Source organism: Cynocephalus volans, chromosome 2, assembly GCF_027409185.1.
Source record: "Cynocephalus volans isolate mCynVol1 chromosome 2, mCynVol1.pri, whole genome shotgun sequence".
NCBI classification, from domain to species: Eukaryota; Metazoa; Chordata; class Mammalia; order Dermoptera; family Cynocephalidae; genus Cynocephalus; species Cynocephalus volans.
In genome coordinates, this window is record NC_084461.1 from 142,059,951 (window position 1) to 142,083,928 (window position 23,978).

Consider the following 23,978-nt stretch of genomic DNA (forward strand, 5'->3'; position numbering starts at 1 on the left):
CTTAAGGTTTCTGTCAATGGAAGAAACTGCAAAGGACCAGCCATCTTGGTCCAGAAACCAGGGCCATAAATAATGAGAAAAGGGTAGGTTTTAGAATCAGAGACACTTGGTTTCATGTTCTGGCTGTAACACTATTAACTATTAGGAATCCAGCGAGCTACTTTAGTCATTAAGCCCATGTACTTATTGTAAAATAGGGATATCATCCATTATTCACCCCATGAAGTTCTGCTGAAGAATGAGAAAACATACAAATATTATAGCACACAGTTCCAGCACTTAAAAGGCAGCTATTATTAAGATAAAATCAAAGTTCTTCTCTGAATAATGTTCTGTTACCTTTTTTCCAAAAGGAAACAGAAATAAGACATGACTTTGATTATAGAAATCTTCCTAAAATCAGAGTAAATTAGGCCTCTCAGAAGAGGGAACAGAGGCCGAGAAAAGTTAGGTGAAACATTTTTTGAGTTAAAGGATGCATTTTCTAATACAAACTCACAGAAGCTAACCCAGGATCCCTGCCAGTCCTATACCACTTTTCTGCCAAATATTTGAAATAACACTAAAAACTACTCACAGTTAAGTATTCTCAAGTACATATCTTTATTAACAAAAGATAAAATACAAAATAAATACCAATGTCAGATATTATGTTGAACCATCCTATGTTAAGGAATATGAAAACAAATTTTTGATATTCTTAAAGCAGGTAAGAATTAGATCTACTTGCATTGCTGTTTTAATTTCATACTAGTCTGAATCTAGACACCAAGTATATCCACAGTATTTGATAAGTTGACTGAGTTACTCTCCTATCACCACTACCTCTGAGAAAGCCATTAAAAGTCTGCGTACTCATGTCAGGGGTTAACCGCCTGTATTCACTGATCTTGCTGTCAGTATTCTCTTCACAGCTTTCTTAGAAGAGGCTTGAGGATCATGACAATCTCAGTTACCAATAACCCTACAACCACTATAACTCTGTAAAGAAACCTGCAACTTCAGGTTTTGTGCTCAACATGTTTTACAAAGTGACACTTGCTGCTATGAAGATTAGGTATGCCAGATACTCTATAGTCTTTTAAAAATCTAATTTAATATTCATGATTGCTACATAAAGGCAATTAAACCAACAAATAATATCACAAATCATATCCTCTATGATAAAGGGTTTCTATGTCTAAAGGCTCATGTCCAGAATGGTAAAAGACCTAGTACTGATCAGTCAATACTGATTCAAGAATGAAAAAACAGTTGTTTTTCCATTCAAAGGCTAACACATTACTTCTGGATGTAAGGTACAAGGAATGTATTAAACACCAAATTGAATAAATAAATGAAAAACAGATTTATTACTACACAGATTGACATGTGGGGGAGATTCTTTACATTTTCTATAGATTTCCTTTCAGTGACCCAAAGCCACTGAAATAATTTTTTTTAACTTAAGTCCAGGAAAACCATAGAAGGCAAACACAATTGATTATAAAATAACTGCAATTATAGAGTTACCAGAAGTTTTTTAAAAATAAGGCTCTGGTTTCGAGAAAGAATAATTAATTTACCTTCAAAATGTGTACTAACACTAAATAAAGGGCCATAAAAATTGTGAAAATAAAGTTTGAGATTTAATAACTGTTGAGTAGAAGAAACTCTTGACAGGTAGAGAGCCAAGGCCTCTTTCCACATCACCAGTATAAAACTGAAATTAAAATCTTAATCCACACTTAATGTATCTCCTCTTTGTTTTTCTTCTTTGTTTTGTTTCTTCAGTGTGGAAAGGAATGAATTTACTTTGAGCCTTCTGAAAGCTTTATTAAAGTCAGGCAGCAAGACGACTATACAGGATTTTTCTATCTACAATCATCAGCAAGAAGCTGAAAAGAACATATTAGTTGTGTCTATCTTAGATGATCTTTTACGGTTAGTTACTACTGTCCAAGGAAAGAGGCCATGGGGTCATCTGGCCTCTGACGTTTCATTCTATAGGCCTCCATTTCCTCTTCAGTGGGTTCCCGAGTTTCATATATGATATTGTAAGGCCGCTTCCTCTCATCAATCTGCATGATCTCCTTGACATGAAGAAGGCGGGCCTCCTCTGCATTCAGTGCCTATAGTGAGGGGGAAAAAATGAGCATCACAGCTCCACATTAGATCTCTTTTGTTCAAAAGTGGCAGAGTATCAAAAGATTCCACTGAATATGAAGTGCTGCATCAAAAATCTAGACTGCCAAAAGAGCTTGAGTCAGCTCTTCCACTGTCAAGGTACAACTAATCACTATTTGGCTCATATGACATTTTCATAGAGCACAAAACATTCTATGACACTGAGTGTTAAAGGAATTGTATTTAATAACAATTTAACAAGGTTAATTTTACTGATACACGCTTGCAACTGATGCTTCTGGTGGAGACTGCAATTTTGACTATTCCCAAGGACTAGCTGAAATTTACAAATTATGGAGGTAGAAGGCAATTCTTTGTGGGAAACCTGTCAATAACTCTAAAAAACAGCTTTACAAAGCACATTTCTTCAATGCATAGTGATATTTATCAAATATTACAAGTTCCTACACCCACAACATCTTCATTAATGTGACCTGGACATATCACCCAGACTCAGCTCATTTCCTCATTTTTAAAATGAGCCTTTAAAGGGCTGGCTGGTTAGCTCAGTTGGTTAGGGTGCGATTTTTTAACAACAAGGTCAAGGATTTGGATCCCCATACTGGCCAGCCAACTAAAAAAACCCAAAAAATGCCTAAAATGAACGTACAGACAAAACTAGATCATTTCCTAAAGTCTCTACAAATAAAGAATACTGTTTTTGTTATTTTTACTATTTAGACTTTACAAAGTACCTTTTTCAATTTGTCATGTTTCTTTTCTTCATCATCACTATCTGAACTGCTCTTTCGGTGCTTCTTCTTCTTCTTTTTCTTCTTCTTTCTCTCCTCTTTTAGTTTTTCCTGATGCATCTGAGAGGGAGGATTGAAATACAGTGTTATTAATGTGAAAACAAAACTCCAGAGCAAGTTTTAAAGTCCTCCCTCCAGGACATTTGTTGTCCCTCAGGACAAATGATTATAGACTTACTTCCATGAGGGTTTGTGGTTTCTTCACAGATTCTTCTCCAGTCACATCATTTATAACACATTCCTCTGAATTCTGTGGGAAAGTATATATAATTTGAGTCAGGTGTCATAGTAACCGATCAACTAAGAAAAAGTTAACATTTGAAACATGAGAAGATATGTTTTATACAGAGTTTGATTTAAGAGCTTTGTTTGTTTTATGCCTTTAAGAACCAGGGGACAAATACTTACAACAATCTCCTTCCCAGCTTCTCCAGTACAATAGGAATACTTGACAAAAGAGTGACAGCATTTGTATCCCCATCGGCCATCTTTCCAGTAAGATCCCCAGATATGCTGCAAAGAGAGAGGTTACTTAAACAGGAACCTGAAATTAGGGACTTTCATACATTGTTGATAGGAATACAAAACAATATAGTGCCTTTATAGGTAATCTGGGAGAAAAATTATGGGGATTCTAGAGTTGGCTAACTGGGAGAGAGTCACCTGACCTCAAGTGTGAGAAGCAAGCATTGCAGTTACAATGGTCTGAAATTTGATCCCCAAAAGCCTAGGAAAAAATTCAGGATATCTGACTTCTCTTTCACATTTTTGCTATTTTTGGAAAAATTCCATAAAACAAAGTTAAAATGTTGAACTAAAAAAAAAAGGCATAGCAATGATTAGCTAATGAAGCTGTAATAGAATAATGTAATCCAGAGCCAAACTAATAAGGACACAAAACGATTATAGTTTAACACATACTGTGTGATTGTGGATCTTCACATCCTCCTCATACTTAGAGCAGGCAACAGCCCGCTCCTGTCCTTTGATGACTGTTCCATGTCTTGAGTACTCCACATAGTCTTCAGTTTGGGCTAAAAGCAATTCAGCTGGAGGGGCATCCAAGTGTTCTTGGCCACCATACTAAAAGGATATTGGACATTATTAAATACATTTTACAACAAAGCTTTGCATTTAAATCTCTATGAAAGAGTTCATTTCCAATCGAAAGATTAAGGGAACATTCTTTACTGTGCTTTGTTATAGAAACACAGTGAAAAAAAATAATACCAAATTTTCATAGGCAAAAAAGGATGTCTTAGTCACTATTTACTTGTGAACTGTGATAAATTACAAGATGGCCATAAATTCCTCTCATCCTTGTATGCATGTCCTTTTGTCACATGACTTTGCTTCCTTTTCCATCAAGAGATGAAGTCTGTTTCTCTATCCCTTGAATCTGGGCTTGGCCATTTACTTGCTCTGGCCAATGGGAAGTTGGCAAATGTGATGCAAGCAAGAGCACTTGTGCACTGGGGCATACTTTTTGTTGCTATTCTCTGGAACCCTGAGAATACCATGTAAAAAAGGTGGGCTAGCATACTAGAGGGTGAGCGACCATGATGGATGGGGATAAGGTATCCCAGATGAGGACCCCTTAGACAATCAGCCTGCTAACTACTCAATAATAGAGTGAGGCCATCTTTGATCCTCCAGCCTCAGCTGAGAGGGCCAAGACCAGGAGACCCAGCTGACACAGGATTGTGAAAAATAATAAATGTTTATTTTAAGCTCCTATGTTTTGAGGTGGCTTGTTTTGCTGCAAAGGCTCACTGATAAAAAAAAAAAGGTCATATCAATTGACTAAGTCAATGGAAGGAAAGGACAATCCTCCATGGATTAAAAAGGACTCTCTTTGTGTTGTATTCTAAACGTAAAATGAATGCTTATTAATTAGTGACTTCTCTTTAAGGAAAGCTCTTCTTTAGCATTTTAGTAAAAATTACCTTTTCTAGGATGCTTTCTTTCTGCTGTTCTTTGAAATCTTCTTTTTTGACTTTGAAGGACTTATACAAAAGCTCTAGTTTTGTAGGATCTGCCTGCAGATGCACTTCAGATCCCTTGTCATAGGCTTCCCAAGCAAACACTAGAGTAATTAAAAACATCATAGTAAGTTGCCAGCTACATATATTGCAAGCTTCTTAAAAACAAACTTTAAAAAACAATCCCCAATTTCCTATGAGCTGATGAAAAATGTCTTGACATCGAGTAAGCACTTACATTGTGTCTGAGCCATTGAAATGGTATCTCCTGTATATCTAACGAAGTTATCTCCTGCATAACTCACTCTGTAAATACAAATTTTAAAAAACTGTTTCAGAGATTGATTTAAGTAAAGTTAATTCGTAAAGCTGAATCTACTTAAAATGAAGACCACCTATGGCTGGGTCAGAAAAGAATTAACTTTCCCTCATCTTGAAATCTGTAAACATAATACTTACTCATCTGGATTCTTTCCTGCATTGGCATAAGGATTCTCTCTCATTGCTCTAGTTTTTGGATCATAGTAGGCAGAATTTGGATCTAAGTTCCTCAAATACTAGAAGAAAAAATAAAATGTTTAAAGAATAAATAAAATGTTTAAAGAAAGTTTACTTACAGCAAAAAAGATTTCAGCAGACTAGGAGGAGGAGTTGATCATGATCAATTAAACATGTGTGTGCATTTCTGGGGTATAGGTGAAGAGAAAAAACTGAATAGAGTGACTTTGACTATATTACCCACATACTACCCAGATATGAGTAAATAAAATCTAGGCTAGGAAGACAAATATTTTTTGTGTACGTTAACTTGGCAAGACTTACTTTTGCAATATCTTCCCGAATCCTGAGATTCCGGACAGTAATTCTTCTCTTAGAGTCAAAATTCTGTCCAGGCATGTCAATATCATCTGCATATTTATCTTCATCCTCGTCTTCACTATTATGATCTTTTTCCTGAAAGAAGGGAAAAAAATAAGAAAAAAGAGAGGTTCTTGTTTTCCTTTCCTTTTCCTTTAACCAAATCCTTATTCACTTGTGTTCTTTAAAAGCTATTATAAATTGTTATTTATTATTATTAGCCATTAGAAATTGAAAAATTTAATGTATACCCAGAGAGGGTATTTATTACCATCTGAGAATTTGGTTCCTCTTCTCCCCACTGGTGTTTTGGAGAATTCTGCATTATGAAAGAAGGAAAAGAATTTTTAATTTTATTCCACTTAGTTTAATACTTTAAAAACACAGTTAAGATAATATAACTTAATTCTAACTGAACAAATTCTCACATTACTCACTTGTAACAAGCACAGTTCTGAATACAAGTATGCCATTGTGACAATTTAATTTTATTATACTGTCTACAAAGGCAGAAAATTTCTAGAGAATTCTCGCGGATAGGATTATATCACACAATGGTAACAGGAAGATTAAGATGAACAGAGTACGCAATAAACATTAATTTCCAAATGTTTTTATTTTTAGACATACCATGTTCATTAAACCTCATTAATTTTCTATCTAGTCCGAAAAGAAAATGTTACTAGGATCACATAATAAGTATCTCTGGAGCCAAAACAGCCTTTGTAAAGTTTGGGCAACGAAGAAACCTACTCAGGTGACACAATACTGTGATTTAAGGAGACCCTCATTGTCACACAGACACTATTTTCTTCACTAGCAATTGATCAGAATATTTTCTAACTCCACAAAATGATTATAGTAAAGTGGTCAGTATTTCACCATGTCCCTTTAAAAAGGCTTCAAAGACTAACAGCATTAGTAAGGGGATATGGAAACAGTTGTGCATGTATACATAGTATACTGATGTGAACATAAATCTGTATAGCTTTCTGGAATGCTAGCTAATATGTCAACAAAATTTTAAATATACATATTCACTGCATCAAAAAGTATACTTCTAGGAATTTATCCTAAGGAGATAATATGTCAATTATATAAAAGTATATGTATAAGAATGATTTGCAGTGTTGTGTATAATACCAAAAAAATGGGGGGAAAAAAAAAACTAACAATGGATGACTATATAATTTACTGTTTTCAATGGAATATTCAACAACCATTAAAAATGATTCTACTCAAGGTGCAGGAAAATATGTACAATCTGCTAAATTTTTTGTAAAAGAAAGGAGGGAAAAGGGGGATATGAGAATAAGATTATATATTTGTATTTGTTTGTATTTACACAAGAAACTCTAAAAGGAACCACAAAATTTTTTTTAAAAAAGGTTATAGGGCAATGAGGGTTAGCGATACCATGGGTAGAAACAGGGGTAGAAGACTTTTTGCGCAAACTTTCTTATATCGTTTTGATTTTTGAACCATGAGAATTTATGTAAAAATAAATAATGCTATAGATCTATAAATATAGACAGAATAATCTAAAAAGAAGAGCAGGTTAAAAACGAGTATGTACAGATGAATCCATTTTAAAAACATGTATTATTATTATTTTTTTTTTTGGTGGCTGGCCAGTACAGGGATCCAAACTCTTGACCTTGGTGTTATCAGCACCTTGCTCTAGTCAACTGAACTAACCCGCCAGCCCAAAAACATGTTGTATTGTAACTGTGCACATAAATAGATATATGTGGGGGAGGGGGAAAAGACCTATTTTAAAATATTAACAGTTGACACAGGGGATATTTTCTTCTTTATAATTTTCTAAATTTTTTTTACTTAATATGTATTTCTTTCAAAATCAGAAGTACATTTTTAAAAAGTAATTTTTTTGGAGTTTCTGCTAGTTGCTGTTTCAAAAGAGGACATTTACATTGCTATAACAGCAGCTAAGTCTCTATACTAGAGACTACTCTACTATATGTGATTCATATTAACGTTTAAGCATCCAAATGGGCAAAAATCATCAGTCCCCTAACATGCATTTAAGTAACGTTACTGGGGAAATGAATTATATTATGCTTACAAAAAACAACAAAGAATGTTAATTAGAACAAAAGAAACAGGGCTTTTTTCTTTTTCCAGAGTTGGTAATAATCAACAATAATCACAATAATAGCTACTAATTACCAAGTGTTTACTATGTGATATGTATATAGCTTCCCAGGGGTAGGTGTGGTCACCTCTATTTTAGATACAATAAACTGAGGTTGAAAGAAATTAATTTTCTAAGAGCACATAGCTAACCAGGTACAGAGTTGGATTTTAAACTAACTAGTACTTATGCTGTTAACTTGCCTAACTTGTAAGGTTGCCTAAGTAACTGCTTACTTGGTAATTACCTCTTGAGTTTTGTTTGCTCTGTAACTCATACATGCTAAGAGTCCCTTTTAGAAATTTAAACTCGAAAACTCTAAATATTTATTATTTATTTATGGCAAGAATTTGTTAACAAAAACTTTAACAACTCTAATATGTATATTTATTCTATTAAGAATTTTTTTTTAAAAAAAGAAAAAACGGCTACAACACACATTTTATTCATATGAAAAATTTTTTGCCCACCTGTAAAATTAACACATATTCATTACAGAAAAAGTGGAAAATATTAAAGAAAAAGGACAAAAAGAAAAAGTCACTACAGGAAAATCTGAAATCCAAAATGCTCCAGTGAACATTTCCTTTGAGTATCATGTTGGCAGTCAAAAAGTTTCAGATTTTGGAGCACTTCAAATTTTAGATTAGGGATACTTAACCTGTAATTCTATGTTAAACGAAAATTGGTGTTCTGGTCTTTTTTTTTTTCCTGTGTGATAATATTATAGCATTTTTTTTCATGTGTCATTAAAATACAAGTGTTGTCCAATATTGTTAACTAAGTCCTGATAAATGCCATTTTAAGAGCTATGCAACATTCTACATTCTCCCACTCTCACCACTCCTATTTAACATAGTGTTGGAAGTACTAGCCAGAGCAATCAGAGAAGAGAAGGAAATAAAGGGCATCCAGATTGGAAAAGATGAAGTCAAACTGTCCCTGTTTGCAGATGACATGATCCTATATATCGAACAGCCTAAAACCTCTACAAAAAAACTGCTGGAATTGATAAACGATTTCAGCACAGTAGCAGGATAAAAAATCAACACACAAAAATCAGTAGCATTTCTTTTCTCCAATAGTCAACATGCAGAACAAGAAATCAAGAAAGCCTGCCCGTTTACAATAGCCACCAAAAAAATAAAATACTTAGGAATTGAGTTAACCAAGGAGGTGAAAAATCTCTATAATGAGAACTACAAACCACTGCTGAGAGAAATTAGAGAGGATACAAGAAGATGGAAAGATATCCCATGCTCTTGGATTGGAAGAATCAACATAGTGAAAATGTCCATACTACCCAAAGTGATATACAAATTTAATGCAATCCCCATCAAAATTCCAATGACATTTTTCTCAGAAATGGAAAGAACTATGCAGACATTTATATGGAATAATAAAAGACCACACATAGCCAAAGCAATGCTGAGCAAAAAAATAAAGCTGGAGGCATAACACTACCTGACTTTAAGCTATACTACAAAGCTATAATAACCAAAACAGTATGGTACTGGCATAAAAACAGACACACTGACCAATGGAATACAATAGAGAATCCAGAAATCAACCCACACACTTACTGCCATCTGATCTTTGACAAAGGCACCAAGCCTATTCACTGGGGAAGGGACTGCCTCTTCAGCAAATGGTGCTGGGATAACTGGATATCCATATGCAGGAGAATGAAACTAGATCCATACCTCTCACCGTATACTAAAATCTACTCAAAATGGATTAAGGATTTAAATATACACCCTGAAACAATAAAACTTCTTAAAGAAAACATACGAGAAACACTTCAGGAAATAGGTCTGGACACAGACTTCATGAATACGACCCCAAAAGCACGGGCAACCAAAGGAAAAATAAACAAATGGGATTATATCAAATTAAAAAGCTTCTGCACAGCAAAAGAAACAATTAACAGAGTTAAAAGATAACCAACAGAGTGGGAGAAAATATTTGCAAAATATACATCTGACAAAGGATTAATATCCAGAATATATAAGGAACTCAAACAACTTTACAAGAAGAAAACAAGCAACCCAATTAAAAAATGGGCAAAAGAGCTAAGTAGGCATTTCTCTAAGGAAGATATACAAATGGCCAACAGACATATGAAAAAATGCTCAACATCACTCAGCATCCGGGAAATGCAAATCAAAACCACACTGAGATACAATCTCACCCCAGTTAGGATGGCTAAAATCCAAAAGACTCTGAACGATAAATGCTGGCGAGGTTGCGGAGAAAAAGGAACTCTCATACATTGTTGGTGGGACTGCAAAATGGTGCAGCCTCTATGGAAAATGGTATGGAGGTTCCTCAAACAATTGCAGATAGATCTACCATATGACCCAGCTATCCCACTGTTGGGAATATACCCAGAGGAATGGAAATCATCAAGTTGAAGGTATACCTGTGCCCCAATGTTCATCGCAGCACTCTTTACAATAGCCAAGAGTTGGGACCAGCCCAAATGTCCATCATCAGATGAGTGGATACGGAAAATGTGGTACATCTACACAATGGAATACTACTCAGCTATAAAAACGAATGAAATACTGCCATTTGCAACAACATGGATGGACCTCGAGAGAATTATATTAAGTGAAACAAGTCAGGCACAGAAAGAGAAATACCACATGTTCTCACTTATTGGTGGGAGCTAAAAATTAATATATAAATTCACACACACACACACACACACACACACACACACACACACACACACACACACACACAACCAGAGGGGGGGGGAGATTAATATATAAATTCACACACACACACACACACACACACACACACACACACACAACCAGAGGGGGGGGGAAGAAGATATAACAACCACAATTACTTGAAGTTGATACGACAAGCAAACAGAAAGGACATTGTTGGGGGGAGGGGGGGAGGGAGAAGGGAGGGAGGTTTTGGTGATGGGGAGCAATAATCAGCCACAATGTATATCGACAAAATAAAATTTAAAAAAAATAAAAATAAAAAAAATAAAACTCATCCATGGAAAAAAAAAAAAAAAATTCTACCATGCAAATGCACAATAACCAATTCCCTGTTCCTGGACGTTTAAACTATTTCAATTTCTTACTATTGCAAAAAGTTCTGCAATAAGTATCTTTGTACATAATAATTTTTTCTGAAGTCTAGAAAATTCTTTAGGATGGATGAATCCACTAATTTAAATCCAGAAAAGGTATGTTGTATGTGTGTATATATACACACACATATAAATACATATATATTTATTTTATGGCAACATTCTTCCCAAAATGATTGCATCAATTTATATTCCCACGAGCCATATAAAAAGTGTCAGTTTTACTCTTTTCCCTCAGTAATATTTCTCTCTCCATTTTCTAACTGGAGAGACAGAAAATAAACTCTTTTTTCAATTTTCATTTCTTTGTTTAAAAGAGTTTGAACTTTTTTTTTTTTAAATCATTTTTATTACTTACAGCCTGTTCCACTAATTTTCCTGAAGCTAATTCTTCTTGGAGTTTCTGGGCTTTCAATGTTCGTTTTGCCTAAAAAAACAGAAGCATTTAAATTTTACTTACAACATTCAAATGGCCACTTAATTTTTATATATTTAAAATGAAAAATTTTATTGTTTTCAGAAAAGGTCACTGAACAAGGTTTCTCTTTGAGATTCTTTGTAGCCCTAGACCTTTGCCTCTAAAGAACAGGAATTATGAACTCCTGTTTGAACCAGGCCTTAACGTAAACTGAGCCAGATGGCACTAATCGTAAACTTCACAGAGCAAGCCCTGACAAAAAAAAGACAGTTGCCAGATATTACAATGTTGAAGAGAAGATGAAATCCAGATTTAAAGATGAAATCCAGATTTTTATATGAAATCTTGTGATTTAAAAAAAAAAAAAGGCACTATGACTAGGGCTTTAAAGAAATGGGGATGAGTAGGTAAAAGTCATAACAGTAAAAATTAAAGTTGAATTAAAATAAAATAAAAGTTTCTGAAATAAATTATCTATTCCCATTCTATCACCTCCAAATGCTATGTAAGGCAACCATAAAATAAATCCGTGAGTAAGCTACAGGTTGGGGGCCATAAATATATAACCACAAAAAGTCAAAAGTTTTAGATACTAGTTTGTTCTGATGCTTCCAGTATCTCTTGCTTCCTACATCAGGGAAAAAAGGACAATACAAGAATCAAAGAAGAAACTGCTGCCAATAGGGCTAGCATACTGTTTATTTCCACTAATCAATTAGGCCTACTACTACTAACTGTAAGTGCCACATTTTTCTTTTTGGCATCTGGCCAGTTTGGGGATCCGAACCCTTGACTCTGGTGTTATAATACCATGCTCTAACCAACTGAGCTAACCAGCTAGCCCCCGAATGCTACCATTTTTAAAGTGGTTCAAGACTCAAAAAATGGAGTTGCTAAATTAGAGATATGGCAAAATTTACATTCTTTAAGGACAGTAGAAAAATAGAGAATTTTGGTTACCAGATCAACTTTGGCATATTCTTCTACAATTTTCATGTGTTCTTCTGGATTGTAGCCATTCCACCGATCCCTCTTCCCATCATAGTCAAACATCAGTTGAGGCTGGACATGTTCATCTGGAGCTATATTAGTACCTGTAAATTTGGCACCAACTCGCCTAGGTCTCTAGAAAATAGAATGAGATTTAAGTTTTTCCTAAGTATCTGTAGCCCAGAGGAAAATTTCACATAACCTTTACAGAGTGTGTATGAACATATATATGACTTTGTGGTATATTCAATTATCAGTTATCTTCCAGCAGAAAATTTTTATGGTGCTGAACCCACTTGTTTTTTTATTTAACTTGTACAGTAGTTCCCCCTTAACCACAGAAGATACATTCAAAGACCCCCAGTGAATACCTGAAACCATGGCTAGTACTGAACCCTATATATACTATGTGTTTTTCTATACCTACATATCTATCATAAAGTTTAATTTATAAATTAGGCACAGTAAGAGATTAACAACAATAAATATTAATAAAATAATTATAACAATATACTGTAATAAAAATTATATGAATGTGGTCTCCCTCTCTCAAATTATCTTATTGTACTGTACTCACCCTTGTTACCTATCTGATAACCAAGATGGCTATTAATTGACTAATGGGCAGGCTGGACAAAGGGATGATTTATTTCTCGGGTGAAACAGAGCGGGAATGCACATGATTTCATCATGTTACTCAGAACAGAGAGCAATTTAAAACTTATGAATTGTTCATTTCTGGAATTTTTCAGTTTACATTTTCAGATCACAGTTGACTGTAGGTAAGTGAAATGGCAGACAATAGGGACTACTGTATCTAAATATAGGCAATTTTAGAAAGACAGAAGCAAGCTCTCTGATAAGGAAAAAACACAGACTCTGACAATAGTTCCCACAATTTTCAAAGGTGAGTTTACCTCAAAGCAGTCTTTCTTTTTGTGTGTCATGGCCCCACAATTTTCACAGGCTCCTTTGCGGTACTTGGTAATTATACAATTCTATAAATGGATATAAAGGAAAACAAAGAAAATGTTTTATCTACCTGAATAAGTTAGAAATAACCTTGGCTCTCATTATTATTTTGTCTAGTGAAATGATTTGTTAGGAGGAAAACCAGTTAGAGTCTCAATACATTTATAAATGAGAAAGTTGGGTCGGTTTCAAGATGGCGGCGGCTGCGGCGGCTGGCGCGGAGTAGCTGAGGTGGAGAAGGTGGCCACTGGGCCTCAGGCAGCCGGGAAACTTGTGGACCTTCCTCTCGCCATCTCTTAAGGGAGGACTGCTGCTGCTGGCCGGTCGTGGGGGCTCAACGCCACTTTGCCCCCGGCAGGAGAGGCTGCCTCATTTACAGGCAACAGCTTTGAAGTGTGGAGCAGGAAAAGAACTGATTCTTAGCTGCAAAAGCGAGTCTTGAAACAGGGAACACGGCGCCAGGGCTGCTGTGGATGCAGCCAGTATCCCGGAGGCTGGGGCCGCACTGAAGGCGGCCAGCTGCCCTATTCAGGATTCGAGGTTTCAGGCCGGCATTAAAGAAGACTCCTGGGAGCGCCCGAGCGGCGCCGCGACTGAACAGCCCGAGGCGGCAGCGCCGAGAACACGGAAGGCAACAAACCAGAGACAGAGCGAGCGCCCGACCTGGCACAGCACTGTGAGTGATCCCTGGCACAGCTCTGTTCGGGGGGAGGATGCCCACGCGGCTCTCCGCCTGCACCACCAGGCCACTCACTGCCCCGGTGCTGCCTCCATTTTCCCAGGTGCGGGCAGCTCCGCCCTGCTCGGCCATCACTGAGCCCATTTGCTTGGCCTGGCGCGGGGCTTTCCGGACCCTGCGGGCCGACCTCCTCTCCCACTCCCTCCACGGTTCTCTGGCAGGGCTGGGGGTGTGGGGCGTCCCGACCAGTTTTGGGAGGGCTAGGAAGTACGGGCGGGCCGACTGTCACTCCACCACACCCTGGACTCCGGCCCCGGTAAACTTCCTGTTACTGGGAGGCAGATACCATCTCTGCGACCACCAGTTTGGAAAAAAGCCTAACGAATTTCTGGTTGGGAATAGTGTGGTAGGAGAGTTCCCAGGTCTGCTTGAACCTGCCGGAGAGCAGGCTGCAGGCGGGCACTAGACTCGGTTTATACCGGGGGGATACAAAGGTGAACAAGACCCGAGAAAGATCTACACAGTGCTACAAAGGCACCCAGAGAGACCGGTTGTCTGTGCCTAGCAGAAACCTGGTAGACTTCCTGGGCGAGGCGGTGCTGAGCAGGGTCTTGAAGGCCCAGCTGATAGACGAGGGGTGCAGAAGACACGCCCCAACCCAGCACAGTGTGCACAGAGGGGGGAGACGTGCGGCCAGGGAGGCAGAGACTCGACAGAAACCATACACCCGGTGGGGTCGCCACTGCACGATCTAACAGCCTGGGCCAGAGCACACGGAACGGGGAGAAGTCCTGTACAGAAAGTGAAAGCTCAACAGAGATCACACACCCTGTGGTACGTGATCCACCAGCCCAGCAGAGTACAAGCTGACCAGAAAGGTGGATCCCCGGAGAAGCCCAAGACCCGAGGCAACCACACACACAAGACACTGAGGCCAACTGAGCAATCACGGCGGGAGCCATACCAAATTGGCAACCACAGCAACATCCTAGTTAGTCATTAGTCTTAAACCGGTGGACTGTGAAACCCCCTGCCACAATGAATAAACACCAAAAAAAAGACACCAGAAATACAAAAAATCAAGAAAGTACACCACCAAAAGTTAATAAATCTCATACTCTAGATCCTATAGAACAAGAAGCCCTTGAAATAACTGACAAGGAATTTCGAGTGATAATTCTAAGGAAACTGAATGAGATACAAGAAAACTCAGCTAGACATCATGATGATATGAGGAAAAGTATACAGGATCTGAAAGAGGAAATATACAAGGAAATCAATGTCCTGAAAAAAAATGTAGCAGAACTTGCTGAACTGAAGAAGTTATTCAGCGAAATAAAAAACACAACGGAGAGTTTAACCAGCAGGCTTGTCGAAGTTGAAGAGAGAACCTCTGAACTTGAAGATGGGCTGTTTGAAATAACACAAGCAGACAAAAAGAAAGAAAAAAGAATCAAGGACATGGAAGAAAATCTGAGAGAGATATCAGACAACCTCAAACGCTCAAATATCCGAGTCATGGGTATTCCAGAAGGGGAGGAAAATGGAGATTCCATTGAAAACATATTCAACAAAATAGTGGCAGAAAACTTCCCAGGTATAGGAAAAATCACAGATCTTCAGATCCAGGAAGCTCAACGATCTCCAAACGTATTCAACCCAAAAAGGCCTTCTCCAAGACATGTCATAGTCAAATTGGCAAAACTCAGAGACAAAGAGAGAATCTTAAAAGCTGCAAGAGAGAAGCGTCAAATCACCTATAAGGGAGCCCCAATCAGGTTAACATCAGACTTTTCATCACAAACCCTAAAAGCTAGAAAGGAATGGGATGATATTTTCAAAATACTAAAAGACAAAGATTGCCAGCCAAGAATACTCTACCCTGCAAGGCTATCCTTCCGAAATGAAGGGCAAATAGTATATTTCTCAGACAAACAAAAACTGCGGGAGTTCACTACCACAAGACCACCCTTACAAGAAATCCTCAAGGGAGTACTGGGTTTGGTTCCTGAAAAATAACTACCACTGCCATAAAAACCTAAGAAAAATCTAAACCCGCTAGTACAATAAAAATGGCATTCATGAAGAGAAAACAAGCTAACAAAAACACTATCTACAACCTAAGGAACCAACAAACAAAGAAACCAAACAGTAAATCAGAAAGCAAGGAACAAAAGACACCTAAGACAACCAAACAACCAATAAAATGCTAAGAATAAATCAACACCTTTCAATAACAACTCTTAATGTTAAAGGCTTAAATTCCCCAATTAAAAGACACAGACTGGCTGACTGGATCAAAAAGCAGGACCCAACTATATGCTGCCTACAAGAGACCCACCTCACCCATAAAGATTCACACAGACTAAGAGTGAAAGGATGGAAAAAGATTTACCATGCAAACAGAAAAGAAAAACGAGCTGGAGTGGCTATTCTTATATCTGACAAAATAGACTTTAAACTAAAAACCATAAAAAGAGACAATGAGGGACACTACTTAATGATAAAAGGACTGATCCATCAAGAAGACATAACAATCATAAATATGTACGCACCCAATGTTGGAGCAGCCAGATTTATAAAACAAACTCTATTAGACCTAAAGAAGGAAATAGACACTAATACCATAATAGCAGGGGACCTGAACACTCCACTGTCAATATTAGACAGATCATCTAGGCAAAGAATCAGTAGAGAAACACAAGATCTAAACAAGACTCTAGACCAATTGGAATTGGCAGATATCTACAGAACATTCCACCCAACAACCTCAGAATATTCATTCTTCTCATCAGCACATGGATCATTCTCCAAGATAGATCACATATTAGGTCACAAATCAAGTCTCAATAAATTCAAAAAAATTGGAATTATCCCATGTATCTTCTCAGACCACAATGGATTAAAACTAGAAATTAATAACAAACAAAACTCTGGAAACTATACAAACACATGGAAATTAAACAGCATTCTACTTAATGACATATGGGTCCAAGAAGAAATCAAGCAGGAAATCAAAAAGTTTATTGAAACTAATGAAAACAATGATACATCATACCAAAACCTGTGGGATACTGCAAAAGCAGTATTGAGGGGAAAATTTATTGCATTAAATGCTCACTTCAGAAGAATGGAAAGATGGCAAGTGAACAACCTAACACTTCACCTTAAAGAACTAGAAAAACAAGAACAATCCAATCCTAAAGTTAGCAGACGGAAAGAAATCATTAAGATCAGAGCAGAACTGAATGAAATTGAAAACCAAAAAACAATTCAAAAGATCAACGAATCAAAAAGTTGGTTTTTTGAAAAGATAAATAAAATTGACAAACCATTAGCATGGCTAACAAAAAAAAGAAGAGAGAAGACTCAAATAACAAAAATTAGAAATGAAAAAGGCGATATTACAACTGATTCATCTGAAATACAAGGAATCATTCGAGACTACTATAAACAACTATACGCCAACAAATTTGAAAATCTGGAGGAAATGGATAAATTTCTGGACACACACAAGCTCCCAAAACTGAACCGTGAAGACGTAGAAAATTTGAACAGACCAATAACAATAAAGGAGATTGAAGCTGTTATCAGAAGGCTCCCAACAAAGAAAAGCCCAGGACCAGATGGATTCACAGCAGAATTTTACCAAACATTCAAAGAGGAATTGACACCGATTCTTTACAGACTATTCCAAAAGATTGAAACGGACGCAAATCTCCCAAACTCATTCTATGAAGCAAACATCATCCTGATACCAAAACCAGGTAAAGATATAACCAAAAAAGAAAACTACAGGCCAATATCCTTGATGAATATAGATGCAAAAATCCTCACTAAAATACTAGCAAACAGAATACAGCAACACATACGAAAAATTATTCATCACGATCAAGTGGGATTCATCCCAGGGATGCAAGGTTGGTTCAACATACGCAAATCAATAAATGTGATACACCATATTAATAAACTCAAACACAAGGACCATATGATCATCTCTATAGATGCTGAAAAAGCATTTGATAAAGTTCAGCACTCATTCATGACAAAGACCCTCTATAAGTTAGGTATAGAGGGAAAGTATCTCAACATAATTAAAGCCATATATGCCAAACCCACTGCCAATATCATCCTGAATGGGGAAAAGCTGAAAGCTTTTCCTTTAAGAACAGGCACTAGACAAGGATGCCCACTCTCACCACTCCTATTCAACATAGTGTTGGAAGTACTAGCCAGAGCAATCAGAGAAGAGAAGGAAATAAAGGGCATCCAGATTGGAAAAGATGAAGTCAAACTGTCCCTGTTTGCAGATGACATGATCCTATATATCGAACAGCCTAAAACCTCTACAAAAAAACTGTTGGAATTGATAAATGATTTCAGCACAGTAGCAGGATACAAAATCAACACACAAAAATCAGTAGCATTTCTTTTCTCCAATAGTGAACATGCAGAACGAGAAATCAAGAAAGCCTGCCCATTTACAATAGCCACCAAAAAAATAAAATACTTAGGAATTGAGTTAACCAAGGAGGTGAAAAATCTCTATAATGAGAACTACAAACCACTGCTGAGAGAAATTAGAGAGGATACAAGAAGATGGAAAGATATTTCATGCTCTTGGATTGGAAGAATCAACATAGTGAAAATGTCCATACTACCCAAAGTGATATACAAATTCAATGCAATCCCCATCAAAATTCCAAAGACATTTTTCTCAGAAATGGAAAAAACTATTCAGACATTTATATGGAACAATAAAAGACCACGAATAGCCAAAGCAATGCTCAGCAAAAAAAATAAAGCTGGAGGCATAACACTACCTGACTTTAAGCTATACTACAAAGCTATAATAACCAAAACAGTATGGTACTGGCATAAAAACAGACACACTGACCAATGGAATAGAATAGAGAATCCAGAAATCAACCCTCACACTTACTGCCATCTGATCTTTGACAAAGGCACCAAGCCTATTCACTGGGGAAGGGACTGCCTCTTCAGCAAGTGGTGCTGGGATAACTGGATATCGATATGCAGGAGAATGAAACTAGATCCATACCTCTCACCGTATACTAAAATCAACTCAAAATGGATTAAGGATTTAAATATACACCCTGAAACAATAAAACTTCTTAAAGAAAACATAGGGGAAACACTTCAGGAAATAGGACTGGGCACAGACTTCATGAATACGACCCCAAAAGCACGGGCAACCAAAGGAAAAATAAACAAATGGGATTATATCAAACTAAAAAGCTTCTGCACAGCAAAAGAAACAATTAAAAGAGTTAAAAGACAACCAACAGAGTGGGAGAAAATATTTGCAAAATATACATCTGACAAAGGATTAATATCCAGAATATATAAGGAACTCAAACAACTTTACAAGAAGAAAATAAGCAACCCAATTAAAAAATGGGCAAAAGAGCTAAGTAGGCATCTCTCTAAGGAAGATATCCAAATGGCCAACAGACATATGAAAAAATGTTCAACATCACTCAGCATCCGGGAAATGCAAATCAAAACCACATTGAGATACCATCTAACCCCAGTTAGGATGGCTAAAATCCAAAAGACTATGAACGATAAATGCTGGCGAGGCTGCGGAGAAAAAGGAACTCTCATACATTGTTGGTGGGACTGCAAAATGGTGCAGCCTCTATGGAAAATGGTATGGAGGTTCCTTAAACAATTGCAAATAGATCTACCATACGACCCAGCCATCCCACTGTTGGGAATATACCCAGAGGAATGGAAATCATCAAGTCGAAGGTATACCTGTTTCCCAATGTTCATCGCAGCACTCTTTACAATAGCCAAGAGTTGGAACCAGCCCAAATGCCCATCATCAGATGAGTGGATACGGAAAATGTGGTATATCTACACAATGGAATACTACTCAGCTATAAAAACGAATGAAATACTGCCATTTGCAACAACATGGATGGACCTTGAGAGAATTATATTAAGTGAAACAAGTCAGGCACAGAAAGAGAAATACCACATGTTCTCACTTATTGGTGGGAGCTAAAAATTAATATATAAATTCACACACACACATACACACATACACACACAAACCGGGGGGGGGGGGGGGGAAGAAGATATAACAACCACAATTATTTGAAGTTGATACAACAAGCAAACAGAAAGGACATTGTTGGGGGGGATGGGGGGAGGGAGGAGGGAGGGAGGTGGGAGGTTTTGGTGATGGGGAGCATTAATCAGCTACAATGTATATCGACAAAATAAAATTTAAAAAAAAATAAATTAATTAAAAAATAAAAAAATAAAAAAAAAATAAAAAAAATAAAAATATTAGCAACTCAAAAAAAAAATAAATAAATAAATAAATAAATGAGAAAGTTTAAGGACTTCAGCAATATAGAATTTACATAAGAAAATACAGAAGCAAAAGTAGTATGCACTGTGAATTTCAATACCAGGTAAAGGGTTATATAACCTGTTTCTACTTTATATATAACCTGTTTCTACTTTATATATAACCTGTTTCTACTTTATATATATATTTTGCATTAAAGATTCTTATATTATATTCTTAAAATAAAATCTCCATATCCATGAGAACATATACAAGTTGCCTTCATACCTCTTTTACACCCCTCTTATACCATTCTCCAGAAGAGCTGAACTGCTTTTGTTTCTCTGGCTGTGGTCTCTGATGCTTTAACGTAGGTCTTTTCGATGGATCAATATACCATGGCACTGAAGAAATATACTGAGGAATATGAGGGTTGATGTCTCTGTAATAAAATTTTTTTAAAAATTTTAAGAATAAAGTTTGAAAATAATATTACAATTACAAAGGTAGCATATATACAGAACCTAAGAACAGAAATATTGTGGGAGTGGGGAGAATATGGCTGCCATCTCTATAATATCATAAAGAACAATTAAAAATAAAGAAGTAATTTATATTATAGTGAAAAAATTTCCAACCAAGAAACTAAGAATAGGGATATAGCTGAAGGGGGAAGAGAGCAGAAGGAAGATAGGAATGTGTGTTTGTGATCTAAGTCTTCTATCAGAGCAAGAAGTCTAGCTTCAGATAATGTCTAGAGTCAATTGATAAAAATAACTGTGTATTCAGAGATGTGAAGGTAACAACCAGAAAAACTCACAATAGAAAAGATTTAAAAGTAGCCACTTCTGTAGAGTTGGCCAGGGAGTGGGAAAGATGGAAAAGGACTGTTGCTATGCATTATAACTCTTCAACATTATTTGATTATTAAACTTTCTGAGTATGAGATTGATAATATATGTAACAAGACCAAAAATCATGTAAATGGCATAAAGTTTCTGGTCAAAGCAAAGGATGAGAAATTGATAAACTAAGCAGACATGAATTTGAATTTTGAATTCAAATACTAAAGTACTTACTTTCCTTCTTCATCAACTTCTGCTGGAGCATTGCCCAATTTTCGCTGTTCTTCTAGCTCCTTCTTCTTTCTCCAGTCCTCTCTGGTCATCTTCTTTGGTTCCTCCAAACTCATTTCTTTGGACCCCGACAGGGGTGCAGCATTAACTGTATCCACAGCTGCAGCCATGGTTACCCAACCTCCTCTAAGAAAAGGAAGAAATGTTAAGTTTACAATAGAAGTAGGCCTTCATGAGTTCATCACTGAAACTACCACAAATTCATCCTAATAACACATACTGTGGGTTATATATAATGTCTCATATGTTCTTATTCTTTCATAGTGTCTGCAGGGAAGGGTCTCTTTCCCCTTCTCAAAAGTCTCTATGTACTGTTAGCACTGTTTCTCCCTCAACTCTAATTTACAGAGAGAGACATACACACATGTACTTAAAATTTCACAGGACTCATACATATATATGAGTTTTGTGTTTTCAAAACACAAAATTTGTTAATCTGTCCTACTGACCAAGCTTAAAAACCTCCAATGCAGCACTATCTAAGAGAAATATAATGCCAGCCCCATACATAATTGTATGTTTTTTAATAACTATGTTAAAAAAAGTAAAAAGAAACAGGTAAAATTACTTTTACAGGATTTTACTTAACCCGATATATCCAACATATTGTAATTTCAAATTTCAATCAACATAAAAAAACTGTCTCAGTCTTTAAAAGACAATGTGGATTTTACACTTATTTCACCTAATCACATTTGCAGTCTCAATAGCCACAAGTAGCTCGTAAATATCATACCTAACAGTGCAGTTCCAATGGATCTTATTCTTACTCTAAAAACCAACATCTTTTTAACACACCTACTTGGTCCACCATGGTCTGGCACCTGCCTACCTTCTAGCCTCACAACCACAACTGTCCTCTTCTTCATTCTCTAGCAACTGCACAGAACTTCTTGTAGTTCCTCTAGCACACCATGCTCCCTGTAAACACACTGGGCCTTTACACAAGCTCTTTCTCTATGGGAAGTGCTCAATGGCTAGAAGTCTATGAGGCTACTCAAAGGTGTTCTTTTCCTGTGTCGGATCTATAGAAAACCTCCACAGATGTTTGTCATATATGAACTGATGATGGCCTAAGTATACTGTGAAGTGGAGGACAGTGGTAGATTTAATCATCTGCATTACAACAGCTATCATTTCCTGAGCTTATCATGCACCATCTCATCTAATCTTTACAACAATTAAGTTTAATAAGATCATTAAATAGGTCTGATTAACCCCATTTTACAGTGAAGAAACAGGTTCTGACAAGTAAGACCCTCAGCCATGGTCACACATGCTACTAAAAGACAAAGACCTCAAACCCAAGCCTGTCTGACTCCAAAGTCGGTTCTTTAAACCATTGTTATACTCTCTTCATAGGATATTGGCTTGTGGGCATGCAATATTAAAAATCAAAACTGAATAAAGTATTACAGTCACCAAGTTGAACTTATTCAGTTCCTTCGCTGTGGAGCGGCCTACTTACTCCAGGTGAAAACAGTACTCCTAAATAGCTCGCACTTACTGAGTGCTTACTGTGAGACACTGCTTAGCGCTTGACATAGATGATGGCTTTTACCCTCATAATACTTCATTGAATAGGGTCATCCCTACTTAACGAGAAAAACTGAAGCTCAAATTAATTTTTCTGGTGAGGAAACAGTTTGTCAGCTTGGGTACTGAAAGATACCATTCTCGCTCGCAATCCGGGGGCCGCTCAGGGTCTCCGAGAATTTAAAATTACCAAGACAAAGGGGACATTCTCACAGTTAGCCTGCCTCTTTTCCTAAAGACACAGACTTGATCTGGCTGAACACAGGTACCATGCCTGCGTCCTAGGACAGCAGCGTCCTTCTCGGCCCCCGGTCTTCGCTCCCTCCTCAATCTGGGGCTCATCACCCCCGTGAGGATATTTATAATAATTAGGAGTCTTCCACTCATTTTCTGAGATTTCCCTAGTTCCCCATCATCCGCAAGTTCTCGGAATACTCTTACCCTGTCCACCACAGCTGACTCCAAGACCATCCGACAGAAACGAAGCCAGTCGCTCAATGTTTACTTCCTGGCTTTCAGACCTCTCCCGGAAGCCACTGCCGTAAGTTCCGGACGACCGGCACATGCGCACTAACAACTGTCTGAGGCTCTGGCTCTCTGGTGCTACGAGTGTCGCGAGATCTCGAGGCGTGTCTGTCGTGCTGTTTAGCCCGGCGGTGGGAGGGGTTAAGGTTGAGCGGCTTCTTTACGACTCCTACCTGGGATCTTTTAGCGTGGCGGAATGTTAGGAGGTCAAAATGAATAAGTCAAATTAAAAAGTTTGGTACCCGGAATAGACAACAGCTTAAGCCTCACTAGAAGACTATGAAATGAATAGGGAAGTTCGTGACGCCTTAAAAAAGCAATTAAAATTAGTATTAATTAATAGCCAGGCTGTGTAACAACGCTGTA

At 37.2% G+C, this 23,978-nt stretch overlaps 1 protein-coding gene across 1 annotated transcript; it reads right to left on the bottom strand.

Moving 5' to 3' along the window:
* Positions 1–646: 646 nt before the first annotated feature.
* SLU7 (SLU7 homolog, splicing factor) lies at positions 647–23,618 on the bottom strand. Its single transcript, XM_063086119.1, has 16 exons — positions 23,529–23,618; positions 21,495–21,677; positions 20,704–20,857; positions 13,357–13,437; positions 12,410–12,574; positions 11,390–11,458; positions 6,030–6,077; positions 5,723–5,854; positions 5,360–5,457; positions 5,139–5,206; positions 4,865–5,004; positions 3,840–4,001; positions 3,327–3,431; positions 3,097–3,168; positions 2,862–2,978; positions 647–2,111 (listed from the first exon to the last, which is right to left on the bottom strand). The coding sequence occupies exons 2-16, from the start codon at positions 21,659–21,661 to the stop codon at positions 1,932–1,934; spliced, it is 1,758 nt and encodes a 585-aa protein (XP_062942189.1). The 5' UTR covers positions 21,662–21,677; positions 23,529–23,618; the 3' UTR covers positions 647–1,931.
* Positions 23,619–23,978: the final 360 nt, after the last annotated feature.